General features: G+C 34.9%; 2 protein-coding genes across 3 annotated transcripts; both read left to right on the plus strand.

Annotated features, from left to right (window-relative positions):
* LOC106450455 (ABC transporter B family member 4-like) lies at positions 1-6,400 on the plus strand. Its single transcript, XM_013892114.3, has 11 exons — positions 1-168; positions 511-863; positions 948-1,002; positions 1,085-1,260; positions 2,232-2,453; positions 2,523-2,761; positions 2,849-4,508; positions 4,818-5,084; positions 5,160-5,423; positions 5,517-5,810; positions 5,895-6,400. Exons 2-11 carry the CDS (start codon positions 540-542, stop codon positions 6,246-6,248), a joined length of 3,855 nt encoding a protein of 1,284 aa, XP_013747568.2. The 5' UTR covers positions 1-168; positions 511-539; the 3' UTR covers positions 6,249-6,400.
* An 8,360-nt stretch (positions 6,401-14,760) lies between these two features.
* Positions 14,761-18,961, plus strand: LOC106450457 (meiosis-specific protein ASY3). Of its 2 annotated transcripts, none has more exons than XM_022718984.2 (10): positions 14,761-14,916; positions 15,359-16,882; positions 16,966-17,113; positions 17,195-17,314; positions 17,394-17,457; positions 17,547-17,696; positions 17,773-17,831; positions 18,193-18,327; positions 18,514-18,605; positions 18,700-18,961. In XM_022718984.2, the coding sequence occupies exons 2-10, from the start codon at positions 15,365-15,367 to the stop codon at positions 18,772-18,774; spliced, it is 2,361 nt and encodes a 786-aa protein (XP_022574705.2). In that variant the 5' UTR covers positions 14,761-14,916; positions 15,359-15,364; the 3' UTR covers positions 18,775-18,961. The 2 variants fall into 2 exon arrangements, with proteins under 2 accessions (XP_022574705.2, XP_013747570.2); XM_013892116.3 differs by having other exon boundaries at positions 14,762-14,916; positions 18,703-18,961.
* The last annotated feature ends 3,582 nt before the right edge of the window (positions 18,962-22,543 follow it).

Consider the following 22,543-nt stretch of genomic DNA (forward strand, 5'->3'; position numbering starts at 1 on the left):
CAAGAAATGACCAGAGCTTATAAATAAATAAACTTACATGAGTCTTTGACAAACTTCATTTACAATTATATATATAAAACCATAGAGATATCTGCTCATTCTTCAACAGCTTACACTGCAGACTCCAAGATAGTCGATAAACCCCTTTTCACTTTTCAGCTTCTTCTTGTATGTATATATAGTCTCTACTTTTAATATATGTATATATTCATATTATCTACTTTATCTGTGAAGCCTTGTTTGTAATTGATGGATCTTGCTTCATGTTTTATCATCTTCTCAGATGTTCTTGAAAAATCAAAAGGATTTAGAAAAAAGAAAGAAAGAAAGACAGATAGATAGATATTGAATAAGAAACGAAACTTTTGATTGTGAAAGCCTTTGTTTTGTTTTCTTTATGTTTTTTTCCTCGTCCTGGTCTGACCTTTATGTCCCCCATTCATATACTCTTTCTTAAAGACCTCAACTCATAGATTTGGAAACTTATTATGTTTCCCCTCTGTTCTTTAGGATCATAAGGACTCTGTACGTTAAACCTAATGGCTTCAGAGAGCGGCTTAAACGGAGATGCAAATATAGTAGAAGAGGTTTCCGAGACTAAAAGAAGCAGAGATGAAGAAGAAAAAGAAGACAAAGAAGTGAAGAAAAACAACAACGAAGATCATGAGAAAACGAAAACGGTGCCGTTTTACAAGCTTTTTGCTTTTGCGGATTCTTTGGACTTCCTCTTGATGACCCTGGGGACGCTTGGATCTATTGGAAACGGTCTAGGCTTCCCTATAATGACCATACTGTTCGGAGATCTAGTAGATGCTTTTGGAGAGAACCAGAATGACTCAAATGTTGCCGACAAAGTTTCCAAAGTAAAAACCACATGATGTTTTTCTGTCTTAACGATTTTCAAGAGTTGACTTTTTGGTAATAACGGTTTCTTAACTCGCTCACAGGTATCTCTGAAGTTTGTATGGCTTGGAATCGGTACTTTTGCGGCCGCTTTTCTCCGTAAGCTCTTTCAAATATTTAATTAACACATCTAGAGTAAAACAGAGAGTTTTAAACGTTCTTGGTGTGCATGAATGTTCAGAGTTGTCTGGTTGGATGATATCTGGAGAAAGACAAGCAGCAAGAATAAGGAGTATGTATCTAAAGACAATCTTAAGACAAGATATAGCCTTCTTCGACGTTGATACAAATACTGGTGAAGTCGTTGGAAGAATGTCCGGTGACACTGTGCTAATCCAAGACGCCATGGGAGAGAAGGTACACACACAAACATAGTCAAACAAATTTATAAAGAAAGATTTATCCACTCAAAATAATAAATATTAAAATTAAATTTATTATTTAAATTTATCAACCACTGTGATTTAATCAATTCAAAAATTCTTAACTAATGTTTTTCAATATTTATAAAATTACAAATGATTAACACTGGTTATTATAAAAACTAGGTGTTTTGCCCGCACGTGCGAGCTTATTCGTTTTACAAATTTTATGAGTTTATATTTTATTAATTCAAAAACCATCATGATAACTTATTATTTATGTTTTCAAAAAATTAAACTAAACATCAAATTTGTATATATATGACAAAAATTTCATTAAAATATTATTGTGTTTAAATTTTAAAATAAAACATTCACATATTAGAAATATTTTAGAAAATATCTTTATATAAAATGTTTTTAGTTGATTAATATTCAATTATAAATTATTTATATGTTATTTTTCTAGCTTTTATAATTAATTTTTTTTAAGATAACAATACAATATAAGAATTATCTTATTAAATAAATTCTAATATTATTAATAAAAAAACATTTTTAATTATATAATTAATTATATATAAAATTCATTAAAGATAACATTGACTTTAACTACTTAATTATTAGAAATTTTTTTATATCCTATTTTAACTTTATAATTGAAAAATATGTTGTAAGACAACAACAAAATATATAAGAATTCTTTTCTTTTTCTTAAAAAATAATCTTATTAATAAAAAATCATTTTTGATTATATAATTAATTATATAATAAAATTCAATAAGGTTATCAATGACTTTGACCACTCTAACTTTTAACGTAAGAGCTCGATTACGAAATTTTACTTCCCAAATAATAATATAGATATTTTAGAATTTTAGAAAATTTGTTTCTCTAGAACAAAAAATAAATGTAGAAAATACATTTTGATAGATTTTTAATGAAATGACGACGATTTGGTGGCAGGTGGGGAAAGCTATACAACTTCTAGCAACATTTGTTGGAGGCTTTGTGATAGCTTTCATAAGAGGATGGCTTCTAACTTTAGTCATGTTATCTTCAATACCTCTTCTTGTGATGGCTGGTGCGGGTCTGGCTATAGTCATTGCTAGAACAGCTTCTCGTGGACAAACAGCTTATGCTAAAGCTGCTGTTGTAGTTGAACAAACAATCGGTTCCATAAGAACGGTAACTAAGGCTTACTTACTCTATAGTCTTATACACATTTTCTGAGACATTTTTCTTCTAACTTCCTAGGTTGCTTCATTTACTGGAGAGAAACAAGCTATAAGCAATTACAACAAACATCTAGTCACAGCTTATAAAGCAGGAGTCATGGAAGGTGGTTCAACTGGATTAGGACTTGGCACACTCTTTCTTGTAGTCTTTTGTAGCTACGCTTTAGCTGTTTGGTATGGAGGAAAGTTGATTCTTGATAAAGGGTACACAGGAGGACAAGTTCTCAACATCATCATCTCTGTTTTAACTGGATCCATGTAATTACCTTTCGTGCACAACACGTCTTTTGTGTGTTTAACTTTCTTGCAACCCAATCTAAGGCTTGTTTTTTTTTTTTTTATTAGGTCGTTAGGCCAAGCATCTCCTTGTTTAACAGCGTTTGCAGCTGGACAAGCTGCAGCCTACAAGATGTTTGAGACAATAGAGAGAAGACCTGACATTGATTCTTATAGTACAGATGGTAAAGTACTGGATGACATCAAAGGAGACATTGAGCTTAAAGATGTCTACTTCACATACCCGGCGAGGCCAGATGAGCAGATCTTCCGCGGTTTTTCGCTGTTTATCTCGAGTGGTACGACCGTGGCCTTAGTTGGACAGAGTGGGAGTGGGAAGTCTACTGTTGTGAGTCTAATAGAGAGGTTTTACGATCCGCAAGCCGGTGAAGTTATCATAGATGGTGTTAACCTAAAAGAGTTTCAGCTAAAATGGATCAGAAGCAAGATAGGACTTGTGAGTCAAGAACCGGTTCTCTTCACTTCAAGCATCAAGGACAACATTGCCTACGGTAAAGAAGACGCTACACTAGAAGAGATCAAAGCGGCTGCTGAGCTTGCAAACGCCTCCAAGTTTGTTGATAAGCTTCCTCAGGGTTTGGATACAATGGTTGGAGAACACGGCACTCAGCTTTCGGGTGGGCAGAAACAGAGGATCGCTGTGGCAAGAGCCATTCTTAAAGATCCAAGAATCTTGCTTTTGGACGAAGCTACAAGCGCGCTTGATGCAGAGTCAGAGAGAGTGGTTCAAGAAGCGCTTGATAGGATCATGGTTAACCGGACTACAGTAGTAGTTGCTCACCGGTTAAGCACGGTGCGAAATGCTGATACTATCGCTGTGATTCATCAAGGAAAGATCGTGGAGAAAGGCTCTCACGCTGAGCTACTCAAGGACCCGGAAGGTGCTTATTCTCAGCTCATACGTCTTCAAGAAGATAAGAAACACGAAGAGAAGAAACCCGAAGAGTTGTCATCAATAGAATCATTCAAACAATCTAGTTTGAGAAAATCATCTCTAGGGCGGTCTCTAAGCAAAGGAGGATCATCTAGAGGAAACAGCAGCCGCCACTCTTTCAACATGTTTGGTTTTCCATCAGGTATTGAAGGAAACGACGTCGTTCAAGATCAAGAAGAGCCCAAGACCAAACCAAAGAAAGTATCTATCCGTAGAATCGCTGCTCTAAACAAACCAGAGATCCCCGTTCTCATACTCGGAACAATCTCAGCAGCAGCAAACGGAGTTATACTTCCTATCTTCGGTATACTAATCGCAAGCGTGATCAAAGCCTTCTTCAAACCGCCTAAGGAGCTTAAAGAAGACACGAGCTTCTGGGCCATTATCTTCATGGTTCTTGGTTTCGCTTCCGTCATCGCCTACCCAGCTCAAACCTTCTTCTTTTCTATCGCTGGTTGTAAGCTAGTGCAGAGGATAAGGAGCATGTGTTTTGAGAAAGTGGTTCACATGGAAGTTGGATGGTTTGATGAGTCAGAGCATTCTAGTGGAACTATTGGAGCGAGGCTATCGGCTGATGCAGCTGCGATACGTGGTTTAGTGGGAGATGCTTTGGCTCAGATGGTTCAGAATCTGTCGTCTATATTGGCTGGGTTGATCATTGCGTTCTTGGCTTGTTGGCAGTTGGCTTTTGTCGTTCTTGCCATGCTTCCTCTTATTGCACTCAATGGGTTTCTTTACATGAAGTTCATGAAAGGTTTCAGTGCAGATGCAAAGGTAAAGTTACTTATTCATATTTATACAACTTCTAACGTATAAACTCAGGGCCAACCATGAGATTTTTGGGGGTTATAAACAATTAAGTAAAAATTTATATAAAAATTATAGTATAAAAATAGGTTTCTTCTATATATGTTAATTTTTAAAAAAAAAATTGTTGGGGGTAATAAACAATTAAGTAAAAAATTATAATATAAATTGAGGTTTTCTATATATGTAATTTTTTTAAAAACAATTGGGGCTATAGACCCATGCTTCATTAATGTTTAGAACCGGCCTTGTATAAACTATCTTTCTCTGGTGCAGAAAATGTATGGGGAAGCGAGTCAGGTAGCGAATGATGCGGTTGGGAGCATAAGAACAGTAGCTTCGTTCTGTGCGGAAGACAAAGTGATGAACATGTACACAAAGAAGTGTGAAGGTCCTATGAAGACAGGGATACGCCAAGGCATTGTCAGTGGAATAGGTTTCGGTGTTTCTTTCTTTGTACTCTTCGCTTCTTACGCGACCAGCTTCTATGTGGGGGCACAACTTGTCGATGACGGCAAGACAACCTTCGACTCTGTTTTCAGGGTATTATAAGTAGCATAACTTAACAGATATTTTCTGTCTCTTTCTTGTTACTCACGGTTTCTTGATTCTTCTTAGGTTTTCTTTGCTTTGACGATGGCGGCTATTGCCATTTCACAGTCGAGTTCGTTGTCTCCTGACTCCAGCAAAGCCGATATCGCTGCTGCTTCGATTTTCGGGATTATCGACAGAGAATCGAAGATTGATCCAAGTGTAGAATCTGGAAGAGTGTTGGATACTGTTAAAGGAGACATTGAGCTTCGTCATGTTAGTTTCAAATACCCATCAAGGCCTGATGTTCAAATCTTCCAAGATCTTTGTCTAAGTATTCGAGCTGGAAAGGTTAGTCACTAATGCATTATTTGATAATCGTCAACGTCAACGAAAAGACAGAACATTTTAAAACAAACTCTGTTCTGTTTTTTCATTTTTCAGACCGTTGCTTTGGTTGGAGAAAGCGGGAGCGGGAAGTCAACGGTGATCGCTTTGCTACAGAGGTTTTACGATCCAGACTCAGGCGAGATCACTCTCGACGGTGTAGAGATCAAGACCCTGCGACTAAAATGGCTCAGACAACAAACGGGACTCGTGAGCCAAGAACCGATCTTGTTTAACGAAACGATCAGAGCCAACATTGCTTATGGAAAAGGCGGAGACGCGAGTGAATCCGAAATCGTATCAGCAGCTGAACTATCAAACGCCCATGGATTCATCAGTGGTCTACAACAGGTAATAATAACTAAAGCTTTAAAGGTTTCTTGTATTCCAAGGCATTAGGTTTCAAAATAACCTAATATTGGTTTATTGATTTAGGGTTACGATACGATGGTTGGAGAAAGAGGAATACAGTTATCAGGCGGGCAAAAACAACGAGTGGCCATAGCGCGAGCCATCGTCAAGGATCCTAAGGTATTGCTACTTGATGAAGCTACTAGCGCTCTAGACGCAGAGTCTGAACGTGTGGTTCAAGATGCGCTTGACCGGGTTATGGTGAACCGGACTACGATTGTGGTGGCTCACCGGTTATCCACGATTAAGAACGCGGATGTAATTGCAGTCGTTAAGAACGGAGTTATTGTAGAGAAAGGGAAGCACGAGAGTTTGATCAATATCAAAGACGGAGTTTATGCTTCGTTGGTGCAGCTTCATCTCAGTGCTGCTTCTTAAAGCATATCTTTTATGTTCATTCGTTTTTTTTTGGTTAATTATGCTATGTATTGATGAACATTGTTATTCAATGATTGGTTTTAAATATTTTATTGAAATCTAATGTTATTGGTTATTGTATTTAAAATGTATTTATTTAAAGATCTTAAAATCTAGTGTTGTTGGTTCTTATTATATTTATAATCTATTCATTAGAAAGTTTTGAAATCCAATGTTATTCAATAAAAGATTTGCATACAATATTTGAAATCTTGTGTTATACATATTTGATAAATTTAAACAATCCATTTAACGTGAAATATATTGAATCTAATACCATGTATAAATTTTATCAATCAAAATCCAACCTTTTACTTTATATTTTATCATCATTTTTATTAGCAATTGTCATCACATTATTGAAAAAGTTACTCTGCAAATATTATCACTACGCATTGATTTTCTCAAACATAAAACCCATACTTTTTTTGAGAGAATGTTTTTCTTATCCTTAACCAAAACTAAATTATTCTTATTCACATGATGTGTAGAATAATTTGGTTTTGGTCAAGGGATAAGCAAAAAATTCTCTCAAAATGGGATGCAATAATAGCTAAAGAGGCATTGAACAAAATTCTAAAGGAAGAAGCAGCAAAAGTACATGTTGGAGATATATTACATCATCCTTTCATCGCTGTATAAAAGTTTATTTTTTCTCTCTCAAACATAATCTTATACTAGGTGCTTATTTATTCTAATAATATGCTTATGTTTTGCTCATATGAGTCCACACACATTGAATGCTATATGATCTTCGGGTTGGTCCTAAATCAATTTATCAGTTGTTGATTGTACATCATTTGGGCACTCTTTTGTTTCTCGAGATTATGACATTTTGCTTCCTTAGAAACCTGGTAGAAAATAAGAGTTGAATGCAAATGTTTATTTCATCAATTCCACAACTAATTTTACCATTTGCTTTAAAAGGAATAGAATTCTAATTCCATCAATTCCATACAAAATTAAACAAAATTCAAAGAAAAGTATTAGCGTTTTATAGTTACATCTAAGTGGAATGGTAAAGTTTTTTTTTTTTGTGATCCTTTGTGTTTTTTTTTCCTTTTTGCCTTTGGTTTAATTAAACAATTTCATTCTGGTTTATCTTATAGTTAACTAATCTTTTGGTTTGATGGTTATGTTGTTGGTATGATAAACAATATTTGTGCAGTTTGATGAACGAGGTCGTTGAAGTATGTCTTGCTGTTTATTATTCGTTAGATGTTAATGTTATCAATCCAAAGTTATGTAATCCCACATTATGACATCAATGGTACTTTTGATGAGAAAGTTTCTTATTTGGCTTTGGAATACACAAGATCTAAGCTACTAATGTTAGAACAAGTATTATAGATTTTTCAATAATATCTAAGAGTTTATAATATTAGAAACTCTTCTCATTCTTTTCAGTTTGTTTACTTATATTAATATTAAGTTAAAAATCATTAAGATATTTTTATTGTGCTTGAGAATTCTCTTAATTAACCTAACCTTTATTAATCTAATCTATTAATTTAGAGTCCAATATTTTCTACTGAAAAACACTGGCGTGGGCGGGAAGCTGAATATCTAAAGATATATGGAGAAAGCAAAGAAACACGCTAAGTTAGCGCAGAAGATGGTTGACTATGAAAAATACTGGCGTAGGCGGAAAGCTGAATACCTGAAGATATATGGAGAATAAGAAACTTCTCGGTTTCATGCTTTGTCTTGTTTCATGCATGTGCTTTTTTTTTCAAGTGACTCCTCTGTTTCGCATGTGCTTTTTTTTTTAAAGTGACTAAGTACTCATGGCTCAGTTACTGAGAATGATCGTTGAAAATTTGTTAACTCTCCCTACTAGTTTCATCAAATTGCAACAACATCCAGTTCATCTAATTCTTTTGCTTTCTTGGTTTCCAATATCTACTGCACGTGTTATTTCCTTTATTTATTTAGAAGCTCAAAGATATAGATATGTTTGAGAATAAGAGTGTAATGATGATGTTTCATTTTAAGACAATTTGTTGTATCAAAATAGCAATGCTTTATACAATTTTCCAGTTTCTCCTTATCAATTCTTCCTAGGGACTTTAATATGAGCTCAACCTAACAGGGTTAGCCCTAACCCTACAAATCCATTTGTAACTCTAACCCTCATTTTTTAAACAGGGTTTAAACAGGGTTGGCCCTAATAGGATCAGAGTTTAAATTCTAACCCTTTTATTTCGATTCACACAACTATTATACAATATTTAATAACGTTTTTCACTAAAAAAACTTAAAGTCGAGTTTTCTTGCTAAAAACTAAACAACGAAATTTTCCGTCGAAACCGAAAAATCGAGTTTTCAACCAAAACAACAAAATTGAGTTTTCCCTCCAAAAACGCAAAATCGAGTTTTTCGTCAAAACTTCAAAATCGAGTTTTCCCACCAAAAAATCAAAATCGAGTTTTTCGCCAAAACCTCAAAATCGAGTTTTCCCGTGAAAACGTAAAATTAAGTTTTCTGGAAAACCCGTAAAACTCAATTTCACAGTTTTGGCGGGAAAACTCGATATTCCGGTTTTAGTTTTGGCGGAAAAACTCGATTTTGCGGTTTCGGCGGAAAAACTCGATTTTGCGGTTTCGGCGAAAAACTCGATTTTGCGGTTTCAGCGGGAAAACCCGATTTGCCGGTTTCGGCGGAAAACTCGTTTTTTCTGTTTCGGCGGGAAAACTTGATTTGCCGGTTTTGACGGGAAAACTCGATTTGCCGGTTTCAGCGGGAAAACTCGTCTTTTATGTTGCTTCTTAAAACATATCTTTTATGTTTATTCGTTTTTTTGGTTAATTATGCTATGTATTGATGAACATTGTTAATCAATGATTGATTTTAAATATTTTATTAAAATCTAATGTTATTGGTTATTGTATTTAAAATGTATTTATTTAAAGATCTTAAAATCTAGTGTTGTTGGTTCTTATTATATATATAATCTATTCATTAGAAAGTTTTGAAATCCAATGTTATTCAATAAAAGATTTGCATACAATATTTAAAATCTTGTGTTATACGTATTTGATAAATTTAAACAATCCATTTAACGTGAAATATATTGAATCTAATACCATGTATAAATTTTATCAATCAAAATCCAACCTTTTACTTTATATTTTATCATCATTTTTATTAGCAATTGTCATCACATTATTGAAAAAGTCACTCTTCAAATATTATCACTACGCATTGATTTTCTCAAACATAAAACCCATACGTTTTTTGAGAGAATGTTTTTCTTATCCTTAACCAAAACCAAATTATTCTTATTCACATGATGTGTAGAATAATTTGGTTTTGGTCAAGGGATAAGCAAAAAATTCTCTCAAAATGGGATGCAATAATAGCTAAAGAGGCATTGAACAAAATTCTAAAGGAAGAAGCAGCAAAAGTACATGTTGGAGATATATTACATCATCCTTTCATCGCTGTATAAAAGTTTATTTTCTCTCTCTCAAACATAATCTTATACTAGATGCTTATTTATTCTAATAATATGCTTATGTTTTGCTCATATGAGTCCACACACATTGAATGCTATATGACCTTTGGGTTGGTCCTAAATCAATTTATCAGTTGTTGATTGTACATCATTTGGAGACTCTTTTGTTTCTCGAGATTATGACATTTTGCTTCCTTAGAAACCTGATAGAAAAGAAGAGTTGAATGCAAATGTTCATTTCATCAATTCTACAATTAATTTTACCATTTGCTTTAAATGGAATAGAATTCTAATTCCATCAATTCCATACAAAATTAAACAAAATTCAAAGAAAAGTATTAACGCTTTATAGTTACATCTAAGTGGAATGGTAAAGTTTTTTTTTTGTGATCCCTTGTGTTTTTTTATCCTTTATAGGAGACCGATACGAGGAAGGTGATATTACACCCAGGCCAATGATGAAGTTCAAGGCTGCTGGCGCTGATGTTTGGGATCCCAAATGGGATGCACATCCTATTGGCGGAGGTGCCAAAAAGATGTTGACAAGAGAAGAGCTCTTCGAAAGAGCCAATCCAGTAGATGATCCCCGCCCACTCCTCACGATGAAGGACATTCTCGATGATCTTCTGGAGCTTCGTAAGAAGTCTGAAGTCACCTCAGGTGACTTCGCAAGACAGCTGCATGGGAGGGCAGCCACAATCGACCTCTTCAGCATCAAGGGTCCTATCTGCGAAGAGGTTGTGGAGAAGCTTCAAATGCTGTATGGCCTCTGGGAAAGTGGTGATGCAGACGACAAGAGATCGACACCGAAGGAGGATTACATGGAGTGGTTCAAGAGAGATAGACGCTTTCAAGGAATTTAGGGATCGAGCTTGATTACTTTTTATTATAAATCACGTCCTTAGTTGAAATTTATTACCATTAGAACACATATTTTATCATTAACTGCAGTTTAAAGCATGGAATCAAATTATGGTTTGCCTTTGGTTTAATTAAACAATTTCATTCTGGTTTATCTTATATGTTAACTAGTCTTTTGGTTTGTTAGTTATGTTGTTGGTATGATAAAAAATATTTGTGCAGTTTGATGAACGAGGCCGTTGAAATATGTCTTGCTGTTTATTATTCGTTAGATGTTAATATTATCAATCCAAAGTTATGTAATCCCACATTATGACATCAATGGTACTTTTGATGAGAAAGTTTCTTATTTGGCTTTGGAATACACAAGATCTAAGCTACTAATGTTAGAACAAGTATTATAGATTTTTCAATAATATCTAAGAGTTTATAATATTAGAAACTCTTCTCATTCTTTTCAGTTTGTTTACTTATATTAATATTTAGTTAAAAATCATTAAGATACTTTTATTGTGATTGGGAATGCTCTTAATTAACCTAACCTTTATTAATCTAATCTTTTAATTTAGAGTCCAATATTTTCTATTGATAAAATATTGTCATTTAAGTTTTGGACCTATTCATTATTCATTATACAACATACTTGATAATGACTTATTTGATAATGTAAGATATTAATTGGCTTATAAATCTGTATTGTTACCATATTTTTTGGGGAATTTTTTTAAGTATTTAAATGTAAAGTCTTAAAAACAATTAAATCTTATTGAAATAATTTGTTACAGATATTTTAAATATGCATATTTAATTATCAAATACTCAAATAGTAAAAGAATGTTGTTGTTTTTTTTGTCAACTCGTTTATATTATTGATGCCCAGTGGACTAAACGTTTACAAGCAATTTCAAGCCCAACAAATATTACAATCAACCCATAAGCCCAAATGAAAGGATAATGATGTTTGCATGTGTGACACTTACTCCCTTTCGTGGGTCTGATGCATCGGGAATCGGAAGACGAAGCTGTAGCCGGAAACCTACCGGAACAAAGATCTCCCCCGCCGACTCGCTTGATACTGCTTGTTCACTCTACTATCCTTCAAATCGCCATCGATCTTCAAGCGCTCATCTCAAATCGCTAGTAAAGGAATGCTGGTTATTTGATTCACCATAATAAATCTGAAAATAAATTTAAATATAATCAATTAAATCAGCTAAGAATTTAAAATATTGTTCTCCAAGTCAAAAGACTATATGACCGTTCAATGATGACTCTTTACAAACTCTTTACCATAAAGTGTGAATGATCTCAAGAGACCATACAAGCAATATGAGATTCAAGTGGGTTTCTACCCCCTAAAACTTAAAAAAATAAATTAATTTTAACGATAAGAAAACTTACGTGAATATTTTTCATGTTGTATGCTAATTTAACCTCAATCACTTGCTTTCAGAAGCAAATTTAAAAGTGATTATTGAACAAATTATAAATTTAAGATAAACAAAATGAATAACCAACTAATTTACTGTCATATATTTTTATTTTTTTTACGACCAAAGGCTATGAAACACTGTCATATATTTATATACATAATTTTATCGGTTTACTAAAAAAAAAAATAATAATCCACGTTTCAACACAGATGTAATTAAGTTTAAGATCGAGTGGTTTAATTTTCAACCTAATATTCTTCGTTAGAAAGGATTGTATCATGGGCTCGGTTGTAACGGCAACCAGGCTTGCCTCAACTCTAATTTGGGCTGTGTGCTGAGTTCGTTCTTTTTCTTCAAAGCTTACTGGTATAGTAATTTAAGCACAAATCCAATGGTTGGAAGAAAAATTGGAAGAGTAGAGAGTTTTGCTTTAGTAGACTAACTGTATATTATATTATGAATTATATTAATATATTATGGATGTTATAGAATGAATATTCAAATGTTTTGTTTGAATATTATGAACGCCTACTTATCGTCAAATCTCTATAATATTATTTGAGAAGTCAGTTTCCTATGTGTCGCTTTCACGTTGACTTTCACGATGGTTGATTACACTGATACCCTTAATGAATTCAAAATATTACATTTAAAATACTATTACTTATTTTTATATTTCGTTTCCTTTTCAAATTTTTCCAAAAAAACATATACATATAATAAAAAAGGAAATCTTTTATAAAGTAAAAAAAAACGAATTGAAAAACGAAAATAGTAATATTACATTTAAAAAATATTTTTAAATGACATAAAATATACTTTTGAAGTACTAAAATACTTTCTTTATATCTATATTTTCTTAGATGAAAAATATAAATTTGTATATAATGTGATTTCATTAAAAAATTACACAGATAATCTTGATATTAGAAAAAAAATTAATGTAATAGAAATATTTGCGTATATCTATCAATTTTCTTAGATGATTACATAAAATAATTAAGAAACATAAACTGATATATGTTTAATTGACTAAAAATAGTTTATAATTAGTATTATTGAAATGGTTTATTTATTTTTCATACATTTAATTGACTATAATATATTTCAATTACAACAAAAAATATCGATAAATTATATTTTACTTATATAATATTATTTTCAAATAAAATCACAATTTTGTTTACTGTTATTTTTAAGAGATATTAAAAAACTAAAAATAAATTAAAAATAAACAATTATGAAATAATTACAAAATAGTTTAATGAGGTAGATATATTATATTTTATCATTAATAAAGTTATTTGTGTTCTAAATATGAAATTTGCTTTTAAATTTTATGTTTATATGTTTGTGAAACTTAATAGAACCATAATCAAAATACCAAAGCAAATCTGAATTCTCATTTTTAAGATTATTTAAAATACATTTCAGTTTTCATTCAATAAATCAAAGGTACAAAGTTATTTAAAATTTATAAAACAGTTTAATTATTGTAAGTATTGATATGTGTTCATGAGCTTCCAAAAATGTATCAGCTATTTTTTATCAACTTGTATCAGCTACTTATGCATGTAACTTCCTATTGATCACACTTTCTTTTCTAACATTTTTTAATAAAAACATCAACATATAATTTGATAAATATTATGAAAATGCATGCGCATTTAAACGATAAATAAGATTGATTTGATTTGATTTAATTATAAAAAAAATTATACTTCATTGAACTTATATCTAAAATCATAGATTTAAGTACAGTAAGAATTTATAAATTTATAAGAATAGTAATTTATTTTATAAATATAAATCATAGGACAACTTAAAACATATTAAAATGAAAATAAAATATTAACCAACCGTTACAATTTAGTTTTTTTGTAAAATTTATATATATGCATGAGACTTCAGAATAATATCGTTATATTAGTTTATGTAATTTAGAATCAGACACTTTAGTTTATTTTTTATTTCATTCCAAGCACACTGTATCTTAAGTTATACCTAATATTCATAAAATATATTTACATATCTAAGACAACAACCAGCTAAATGCAAATAAGAAATTAATCAAAATATTAATATATAGAATAAAAAATATTACGGTTGAATTCAGAAATGCAATCTAATTTACCCATATGATAAATAAATCGACTGTAAAAACAATAAAACCGAATATATATAACATATATAAAATCATATGCATAATTAACGTAATATAATATTATTAAAATAAATGAAGCATATAAATTATAAATTAATTTAAAATTAAAATTAAATATCTATCAATTATTATAGTTTATTTACTTTAGAAATATTTATACCCGTGCATGAGCACGGGAAAGTCACTTAGTGTATATATATAGGCTTCGAATGGTAACATGCGTCCCGCACCGCACCGCAGTTAACAGTAACAAAAATCTCTACATATACCATATATCTATACGTTTTTATAACTGTCTGAACCGCACCGCAGTCAAACCGCTTGTCCCGCACCGTTCAATCCGCTGTTACCATTCGGAGCCTATACGGATCTTCTTAACGCTAACCAGTCAAGTTTAACGAAACTGTTTACGTCTCCGTTTGACAAATATCTGAGAGTAGGGCAAAATATTGGAAACAAAAGACACGTGTATTCATCTCAGTCGTACGTTAACGGGTATTTAATGTAATTAAGAAGAAATAGTAGGGTCAAAAGCGTCAATTCAGCTAAAGGCGGTTTTGTTTAACCATTTGCGAAAATCAAAAAGTTTCAATCGGCCCGCCTCTCTCTCGCTCTCTCTCTCTGTCACTCAGAGCAGATTCAAATTCCAGTTACTTTTCCGGCGATCAAGGAGTTAGGGATCTCGCATTTCAAGCCGCGAGAGCTCTGGTTCGAGTAAGCACTTCTTCCTTGTTAACACCGTCGCTTGATTTTCTCTAATTTCGTTTCCGATTCGTCGCTTGTTTCTCTCGGAATCTGTGAAAACTCTGCTGCGATCTGTGCCTACGTCGTCTCGATTTCTGAATCCGATACCTGTATGATAGTGTTACGATTAGGGTTTGCTAATCTCGTCTATAACGATGTTTAGCTTCCACTATGTATTCACTGGTTCGAATTTGTTTTCTGTAGTCTGTGTTCTCCGCTTGTTTTGATCATTTTACCCAGATCTAACACCGTCTGTGGTTGCAGAGCTTCGATCGATCTATTTTTCAAATAGGTTATACGAAGATCGTTGTGTTGTTTCTCATTGATTCTCATCGATTGTGTTGTTCTGTTGATATTATGCATTCCTTATGTCTCAGAAGAATGCTTAACCTTCTGTGGTGATCATTTTCAGGGAAAGATGAGCGAATACAGAAGCTTCGGCAGTAACTTTCACCCATCAAGTCAATCTCGAAAGATGTCTATTGGAGTTATGGCTGATTCACAGCCCAAGAGAAACCCTGATGGAGATGCTGCTATTGGCAGAGCTGAGAAGTTGAAATCAGCCGCAGCAACCGATTTACAGCTGAACAAGAAGGTCACAGGTGATGATGTAGCTGCCAAGCAGAGGAGTTCAGCTACGGGGACTGAACACGTGACCTCACCTTGGAGGTCTCCCAGATCTTCTTATCGGAAATTGGGCACTTTGGAGAATGTTCTTTGCAAGCAAACGTCTACCTTGTCTGGTAGTAAAGGGTTAAACAAGGGACCAAATGGAGCACATCAGGCACCAGCTCGTGACACATTTCAAGACATTCCTGTCTCTAGTCCTCGGCACAGTGATGATGAGCCGATCAGTGGCAGGAAGGGTAACGAGATGGATAAGAGTCCTGAGAGGATGCAAGAACCTCCATCTGCAGTCTTGCCGCAAAAGGTTGCGTCACAGAGAGAAGAGAAGCGTGGACCAGAGACGGCTAAAGATGGAAGTACTGATGTTTTGAGATCGAAACTGTGGGAAATATTGGGGAAAGCTTCGCCGGAATATAATGAAGATGTCAACTCTGAAACCCCAGAAGTGGTTAAGACAAACTCCAAGCTGAATCAAGACAAGAGTTCAGACAATGATCCTCTTACTAAGCCTAGACACAATTCAGATACTATTGAAACTGATTCTGAAAGCCCTGAAGTTGCAACCAGAAGGCCGGTGACTAGATCTTTGTTGCAGAGGAGGGTGGGAGCCAGAGGTATTCAGAAGAGAGCCAAAACTGGTGCCAACTTAGGTGGCAAAAGCACAGAAGAAGTGAACAACGTGTTCACCTTTGAAGAAGGTTTTCGCGGGAGAAATGGCACCGCCATGAACTCCACTGGTGTGCCGAAGAAACAAAGGGGAAGGAAGAAAAATACTGCTGTAAAATGCCGCAAGGTTCAGTCTCGTGAAAAGGATGAAGCTGATGGGATTCTGAAGGAGACGAGCAAGAGTAAAACTCCAGCACGTTCTGAGAGTACAAGAACTGGCAAAAGGTCTTCATTGTCTGACAGAAAAGGAAGTTCCCTTGAGTTCAATCAACACACCAAAGCCCAAAACCAGAAACCAGATGTTAGAACAAGGGAAGAAGATTTTCAGCCATCACCAGAGGCTGAAACAGCAGCTACGCCAGAGATGTTCCGTGGATTATTTAAAAATGGCGATGAACAGAAAGGGCCGTGTGAAGTTCTCAGGGAAAAGTCTGTTGAGCCAGAAAATGACTTCCAGAGTCCAACGTTCGGATATAAAGCACCAATCTCAAGTCCTTCCCCCTGTCTTTCTCCTGAAGCATCTCCTTTGCATCCTCAGAATATTAGTCCCGCTTTTGATGAGGCTGAAACAACAATATTTAGCTTCGGTACTAAGAAAACTCCTCAAGGGACAAAAGGCGAAGCGTCAGATAAGAGATTGCATGTAACCTTCCTGAACTCAAGCTGCTTTGTTTCACTTAAAAATTATGCATGTTTGATTTTACATGTGTCCTCATTTATTTTCAGGACTTCTTGGAGAAGAAAGAAGATTATTCTTTCGGCAGAGAGAGTTCTGCCGAGCCAGATGAAGATTTAGTTCTCTCAGATCCGTCGTCTGATGAGAAAGATTCAGATGGATCAATAGAAGACTCACCCGCGTTGGGCCATTACAACAGTATGCTAATTATTTTACACTTTTCCCTATACATTCTTAACATAATCCACGTTTACCTACTTAACTGATCTTCTGGTTCAGGTCCCCAAGCAAAAGAAACTGCTAACGGGAGTAATAAGAAATCTAAGCCAGGCTTTAGCTCAGCTAAACGGAACTCGAACCTTAAGGGCAATGGACGTGTTACCTCGTCTTTGTCCGAAGGTACAATAAACATTTGTATGTCACTGTTGTAGCTGTTTATACTACACACTCATTTTGTTTTGTCATGGAAACTGAGCAGGGATGCATAAAACTGATTCCTTCCAGCGGTTTTCAGAGGTGGATGAAGATGAAGGCTTGGGAAGGTCTCTTGTTGGACATAATATTAAGTTTCTAGCTTATTATTTCTTCTTTCCTTGAGTCTTAATTAAATTACTTATATGCCATGTCTCAGGGCTGTTGCATTGTTTGCTGTGGCTCTTCAAAACTTCGAGAAAAAGCTGAAATCTGCAGCCAAAAAGAAGTCTTCAGAAATTATAGCATCAGTCTCGGAGGAGATACATTTGGAGTTGGAGAATGTGAAGTCTCACATCATAACAGAAGCGTATGTTCCTTCAATTGATTCAGCATTGTTCCTTTTTAGAGTATTAAATCATGCATATTGTTAAACTACGGTACAGGGAAAAGACGAGTAACGTAGCCAAAACTAAGAGAAAGCATGCTGAAACAAGATTACAAGGTACAGTACTGAATCATATTTTGATCACTATGATTTATTTTATAGTCATGAAGGGTAGGAGAGCTTGTAACTTTTCTATTTACCCAAAACATACTGTCTTAGTAGTCTACTCCTGATTCAGTGATAATAGATGATATGTATACATTTGATTTAGGTTCTCATATTGATACGGAACTTACTATTAACATTGTTCCTCAAGCCAATGCTATATGCTCGATACTTATATGGGGAGTAGAACTATACACTTGCGTGTCTGGCTTGTCTTAAGAGTTTTGAGTTGTCTTCAATAAGTCCACATGCTGAATGAGAAAATGCAAGATATGTCGTGATCGTTCACTTAACTAATCTGACCGTATTACAGAGCAACAAGAGAAAATGAGAATGATCCATGAAAAGTTTAAGGATGATGTCGGGAACCATCTTGAAGATTTCAAGAGTACTATTGAAGGGCTTGAAGCAAACCACTCAGAGTTGAAAGGAAGCATAAAGAAACAAAGTATGTCACTTCTGTTATCCTTTCTTTATAACGGATCATAACGTTGAAGAACTACTGTGAAACATAATCATTTATTGATGAGCACTTGTGTAGAGAAAGTATCAAAGCTAGATTCTTTCTGGCAAGAGAGCTTTTGAGAAAAAGTCTATACCTAAACTAACTTGAGGCTATATCTCTTGTTGACAGGAACATCACACCAAAAGCTCATTGCGCATTTTGAAGGAGGCATCGAGACAAAACTGGACAATGCGACCAAGAGAATCAACTCTGTCAACGAGGCAAGCCCTTGTTCTAGCGCTTAAGAATCAATTATAAATGTTAGATCGTCATGCTTGAAGCTGAATATCTTATAAATTGGTGTCTTTGATTTAGCAGTCTGCAAGAGTAAAGATGCTGCAGCTGAAGATGATTGTGGCAGAATGTTTGAAGGATGATGTGTTAGGTTGACCCTACCCCGAGTGAGTCTCACAGAATCAAATCACACACTTCGTATGCTTATTCTCCACTTAGAAAAACATACCTTACTTTCGTGTCTTGGTTACCCTATTTTTAGTAACTTTACACAGAACCTGGTGATATATATTCTCCACTTATGGTCTCGTGAATAAAAGATTAGTAGAGATTCATTTGCCTCCTCGTTCAGTATTGTTATAAGTGGTTAATGGTTTGTTTTCTCAGCCAAAACATCAATTAGTTTGGTTTGTTAATGGTTTGTTTTCTCAGCCAAAATGTAGCAATATCAAACTCACATACATGAACTTTAAAGTCAAGGCAAAAGAAATAAGATGTTTGTGAAAACATAACAAAAGAGAGCCATTAGAGCTTAGTAAATGAGGAGATTTTACAAGATTGAAGGACCTCGAGTACCAGCTGCCATTTTCACCAAACGTTCAGCTACCAAAACATCACTTTCATGAAGCTATTTTTTCACCATACTCGCAAATCCACCCTTCCTGCTCCTTACATCCTCTTCTCTACAGAGTCTTGAGACACTCCTTTGTTTTGAGAGTAGTAGTCACTAACGTCCATCCTCAATTAGAACTGTCTTGCTCAATGTCACCCTGTTCTGATCGAGAGCTTTGGCTTCTTGGAGATCGAAGCAGGACCAGTTGCTACATAGTCTGGTCCTCTATCCATTCATCAGAAGAGACGTCAACATACGTTAATCAATGAGAGTTTCTTCTTCTTCTTCTTCTTCTTCCTCTCTTGCTGAAGCAGGATCAGTTGAGAGAATGAGTTTCTTATTATCAGAAAAGGAGAAATCAATCAAACAAGAGCACGCTCCACAGGCGCAGTCTCGGTTGCTTTCTCGTAGCAGAATCTGTTTTGTCTGGCAGTTTCAGAATCCTTTTACAGTTTAATTAAAAATGGTACACCACCAGCTACAGGGTATAGACTAGGCGAGCTATTGTTATAACTTATAACGACATGGAGCTGTCCATGGCTATTTTCAGCCTCGATATTGTTTTAAAACCGTGTGTAGCTGATTAATGTAGTTTAGCAAAACACATTCTTACTTATGCTAATCTACAATGGAATTTCTTAAAAAAAAGTTTCTTCAAATTAAGATTACGGGAATGTTTGTATGCCTGGAGGATTCCGGTCGAGATAGAAAGATATTGGCTTATGTAATACCATGTCGTTCTCGCCAAAGCGAAGAGAATTTGTAACGAGATGATTTTTTTTTTAACTTATATAAAAAGCAAAATTTTCGCCTCCTGAATTTCACATTGCAAGAAAAAAAGAGAATATATGTAAGGCCAAATAATTATGCCCTCATCGTATGGATTAAACATCTTTTATTTTGAAGCAGAGGGTTGGAGTAAAACATAAAAAGTTTTTAAAATTTTGCTAAAAAAAAAAACAGGTTTTGAATGTAAACAAAATAATCAGCTCTTCATTAAGATAGAGACAAGCCTTAGATTTGCATCGACCATCATGTTAGCAGTTTCCAAAGCATCATCGAGTCTCCCAGCCTTTAGATAGGCGTTGATCATTTCTTGGAATGTGGATACTTTGTAAGCAGATGGATCATGCTTGTTCAACAATCCAGCCAAGATCAAAAAAAAAAAAAAAAAAAAAAAAAAAAAAAAAAAAAAAAACTTTGCGTGTGACAAAGTATTCCCATCTTGGCAACACCTAGAGATGACGTTGGAGAAAGGAGCATGATTGAATTTGCACGTTGTAATGAAATCTTCTATCTTTCTCACTTTTTGCAGTGTGTCGATGGCTTCATTTGTCATCCGGAGTTGGTAACGAAAAAACTGATTCATCATAAAACGTATATGCTCTGAGTGGTCAGTGAAACGAAGATTTTTGACCAGGGACCAAGCTTCGGTTTCCTTACCGTACTTAGACAAGAGTTGGAAGAGTGGTCTTATGGAAGCATCTTCAATCTTTTCTGATACCAAACAAGTGTAAATCTCCATTGCTTTCTCATCCTCACCTTTACTGAAATAATACTCAATGAGAGAAACCGTTACCGCGGTTTTGGTTACCGTTGGATAACCAACGTTGTTACTACTAATAACCTCCTCACAACAAAGTGCCCAGGCTTTGTCAAAATCACTCTGATCCAAGAATACAGAGTCGTACTTGTCCGGATTATTCAGAGAGAAGATATCTTTAACCAGATCCAGAGCTTCATCAATCTTCCCGGAAAGGAACAAAGCTTTGGTCAAGATACGGTACGTTTGGTAATCAAGAGGAGCATCATCATGGTGATGGAGTTGAAGAGCTACATGGGCATGGCCGTCGTCGCAAAGAGCTTTGACGATGTGGTTGCAACAATCAACGCTGAGACTGATGTTGGATTGGTTGAAAAAGTAATGGAAGAGATGATAGGCGTCCATGTAACGCTTGGCCTCGCACAAGGCTGCGATTATAAGGTCACAAGTAGCGGTTGTTGTTTCGGTGCGAGTAGTGGTGAAAGCGGTGAAGCGTGCGTACTCCACGGCGGTGTCGAGATCAGAGAGATTCTGGATCAACAACTTAACCGTTGAGTATAGATGGCTCTCATCGTAATATTGATTCTTGGGCGGCGAGATGATGACATCTCCTCCTCCTCCTAGGATGATGGGGTAAGGAGGAGGGTTTGAGACAAGACACTTGTTTAATTCCAAACGTTTGGCTTCTGCTTCATATTTCGCGTAGGAAATGAGATTCCTTTTCTCCCTAGCTCTCGACTGAAGGTTGAGGCAATTGAGGCCATAATAGAGTTTGGGATCACGGTCACGGATACTAAATTTAAAGATGAGGCTTAAGAGCTCTCTGTAACGTTTGGCATCATATAAGGCTGTGACTACAAGCTCACATATAGCGCTTCTGGTTGCCCTGCGACTTTTTACAACAAAAGGAGAGCGTGCGTACTCCACAGCCTTATCTAGTTCTGAGCTACCTATCAAGGATCTCACCCTCCTGTATACACTCTTCTCATCTTCACATTGGGAGGAGAAGTGACGACTTAAAAGAGAAGGAGACTTTGGGAGAGTGCGGTGCCGGAGTAACATCATCATCATCTTGGAGAAGCAGAGGCCTCTTAGAACTGTTACGCAATATACTCTTGTTTTAATTTCATTTATAAATCCCATGCATGCATGGAAAGACGTCTGCGAAAATATATCCCTATATTTTGACATTACGACTTTGCTTCAAACAAAGGTAACAATATATTTATTTAGAATATATTTTAGATTCCTGCCGATTCGCCCTCTGACTTTGTTTCCACTCCAAGTCAAGTCTTTTAAAGTTGAACCGAAAACAAGGTTCGACCATGATGTAGCCGGATTCAATCTTATTACTGGTTTAACTATGAACCAGTCATGTAACCAGATTAAATTTCTTTTTTTTTTTTGTAAAAAAGCCAAATTAAATTTCAACACTATTAAACTGAATAAATCATTAAAATATACTCTATTCGAGATGATATGGAGGGAAATGAATGACAGGAATCATCTCAAGAAGCCAAGACAAGCATAGCCAATTGGCTAAGATTATTGACAAGACAATTCGCGACCCAATCATGGCCACAAGATATTGGGAGAAACCGCGTTTGAGAAGTCTTATGCAAGACTGGTTTATAACTCATACTTAAATCAGATTTTTTCTTACATAATTTCTTATGCATTTCTTTTATTGATGATTAATAAATTTAACATTTCATCAAAAAAAAATTGAACATGCATGAATATGGCCGTAAATCATACATCACAATAGA

This window comes from Brassica napus, chromosome A5, assembly GCF_020379485.1.
Source record: "Brassica napus cultivar Da-Ae chromosome A5, Da-Ae, whole genome shotgun sequence".
Taxonomy (NCBI): domain Eukaryota; kingdom Viridiplantae; phylum Streptophyta; class Magnoliopsida; order Brassicales; family Brassicaceae; genus Brassica; species Brassica napus.

What these genes read in the sequence shown, in the direction of transcription:
- LOC106450455 (XM_013892114.3), top strand. Translation starts at nt 540, where the DNA reads ATGGCTTCAGAGAGCGGCTTAAACGGAGATGCAAATATAGTAGAAGAG. An exon ending in TTGCCGACAAAGTTTCCAAA is followed by an intron (nt 864 to 947) that starts GTAAAAACCACA and finishes ACTCGCTCACAG; the next exon opens with GTATCTCTGAAGTTTGTATG. An exon ending in CAATCGGTTCCATAAGAACG is followed by an intron (nt 2,454 to 2,522) that starts GTAACTAAGGCT and finishes CTAACTTCCTAG; the next exon opens with GTTGCTTCATTTACTGGAGA.
- LOC106450457 (XM_022718984.2), top strand. Translation starts at nt 15,365, where the DNA reads ATGAGCGAATACAGAAGCTTCGGCAGTAACTTTCACCCATCAAGTCAA. An exon ending in CGTCAGATAAGAGATTGCAT is followed by an intron (nt 16,883 to 16,965) that starts GTAACCTTCCTG and finishes ATTTATTTTCAG; the next exon opens with GACTTCTTGGAGAAGAAAGA. An exon ending in GAAGATGAAGGCTTGGGAAG is followed by an intron (nt 17,458 to 17,546) that starts GTCTCTTGTTGG and finishes GCCATGTCTCAG; the next exon opens with GGCTGTTGCATTGTTTGCTG.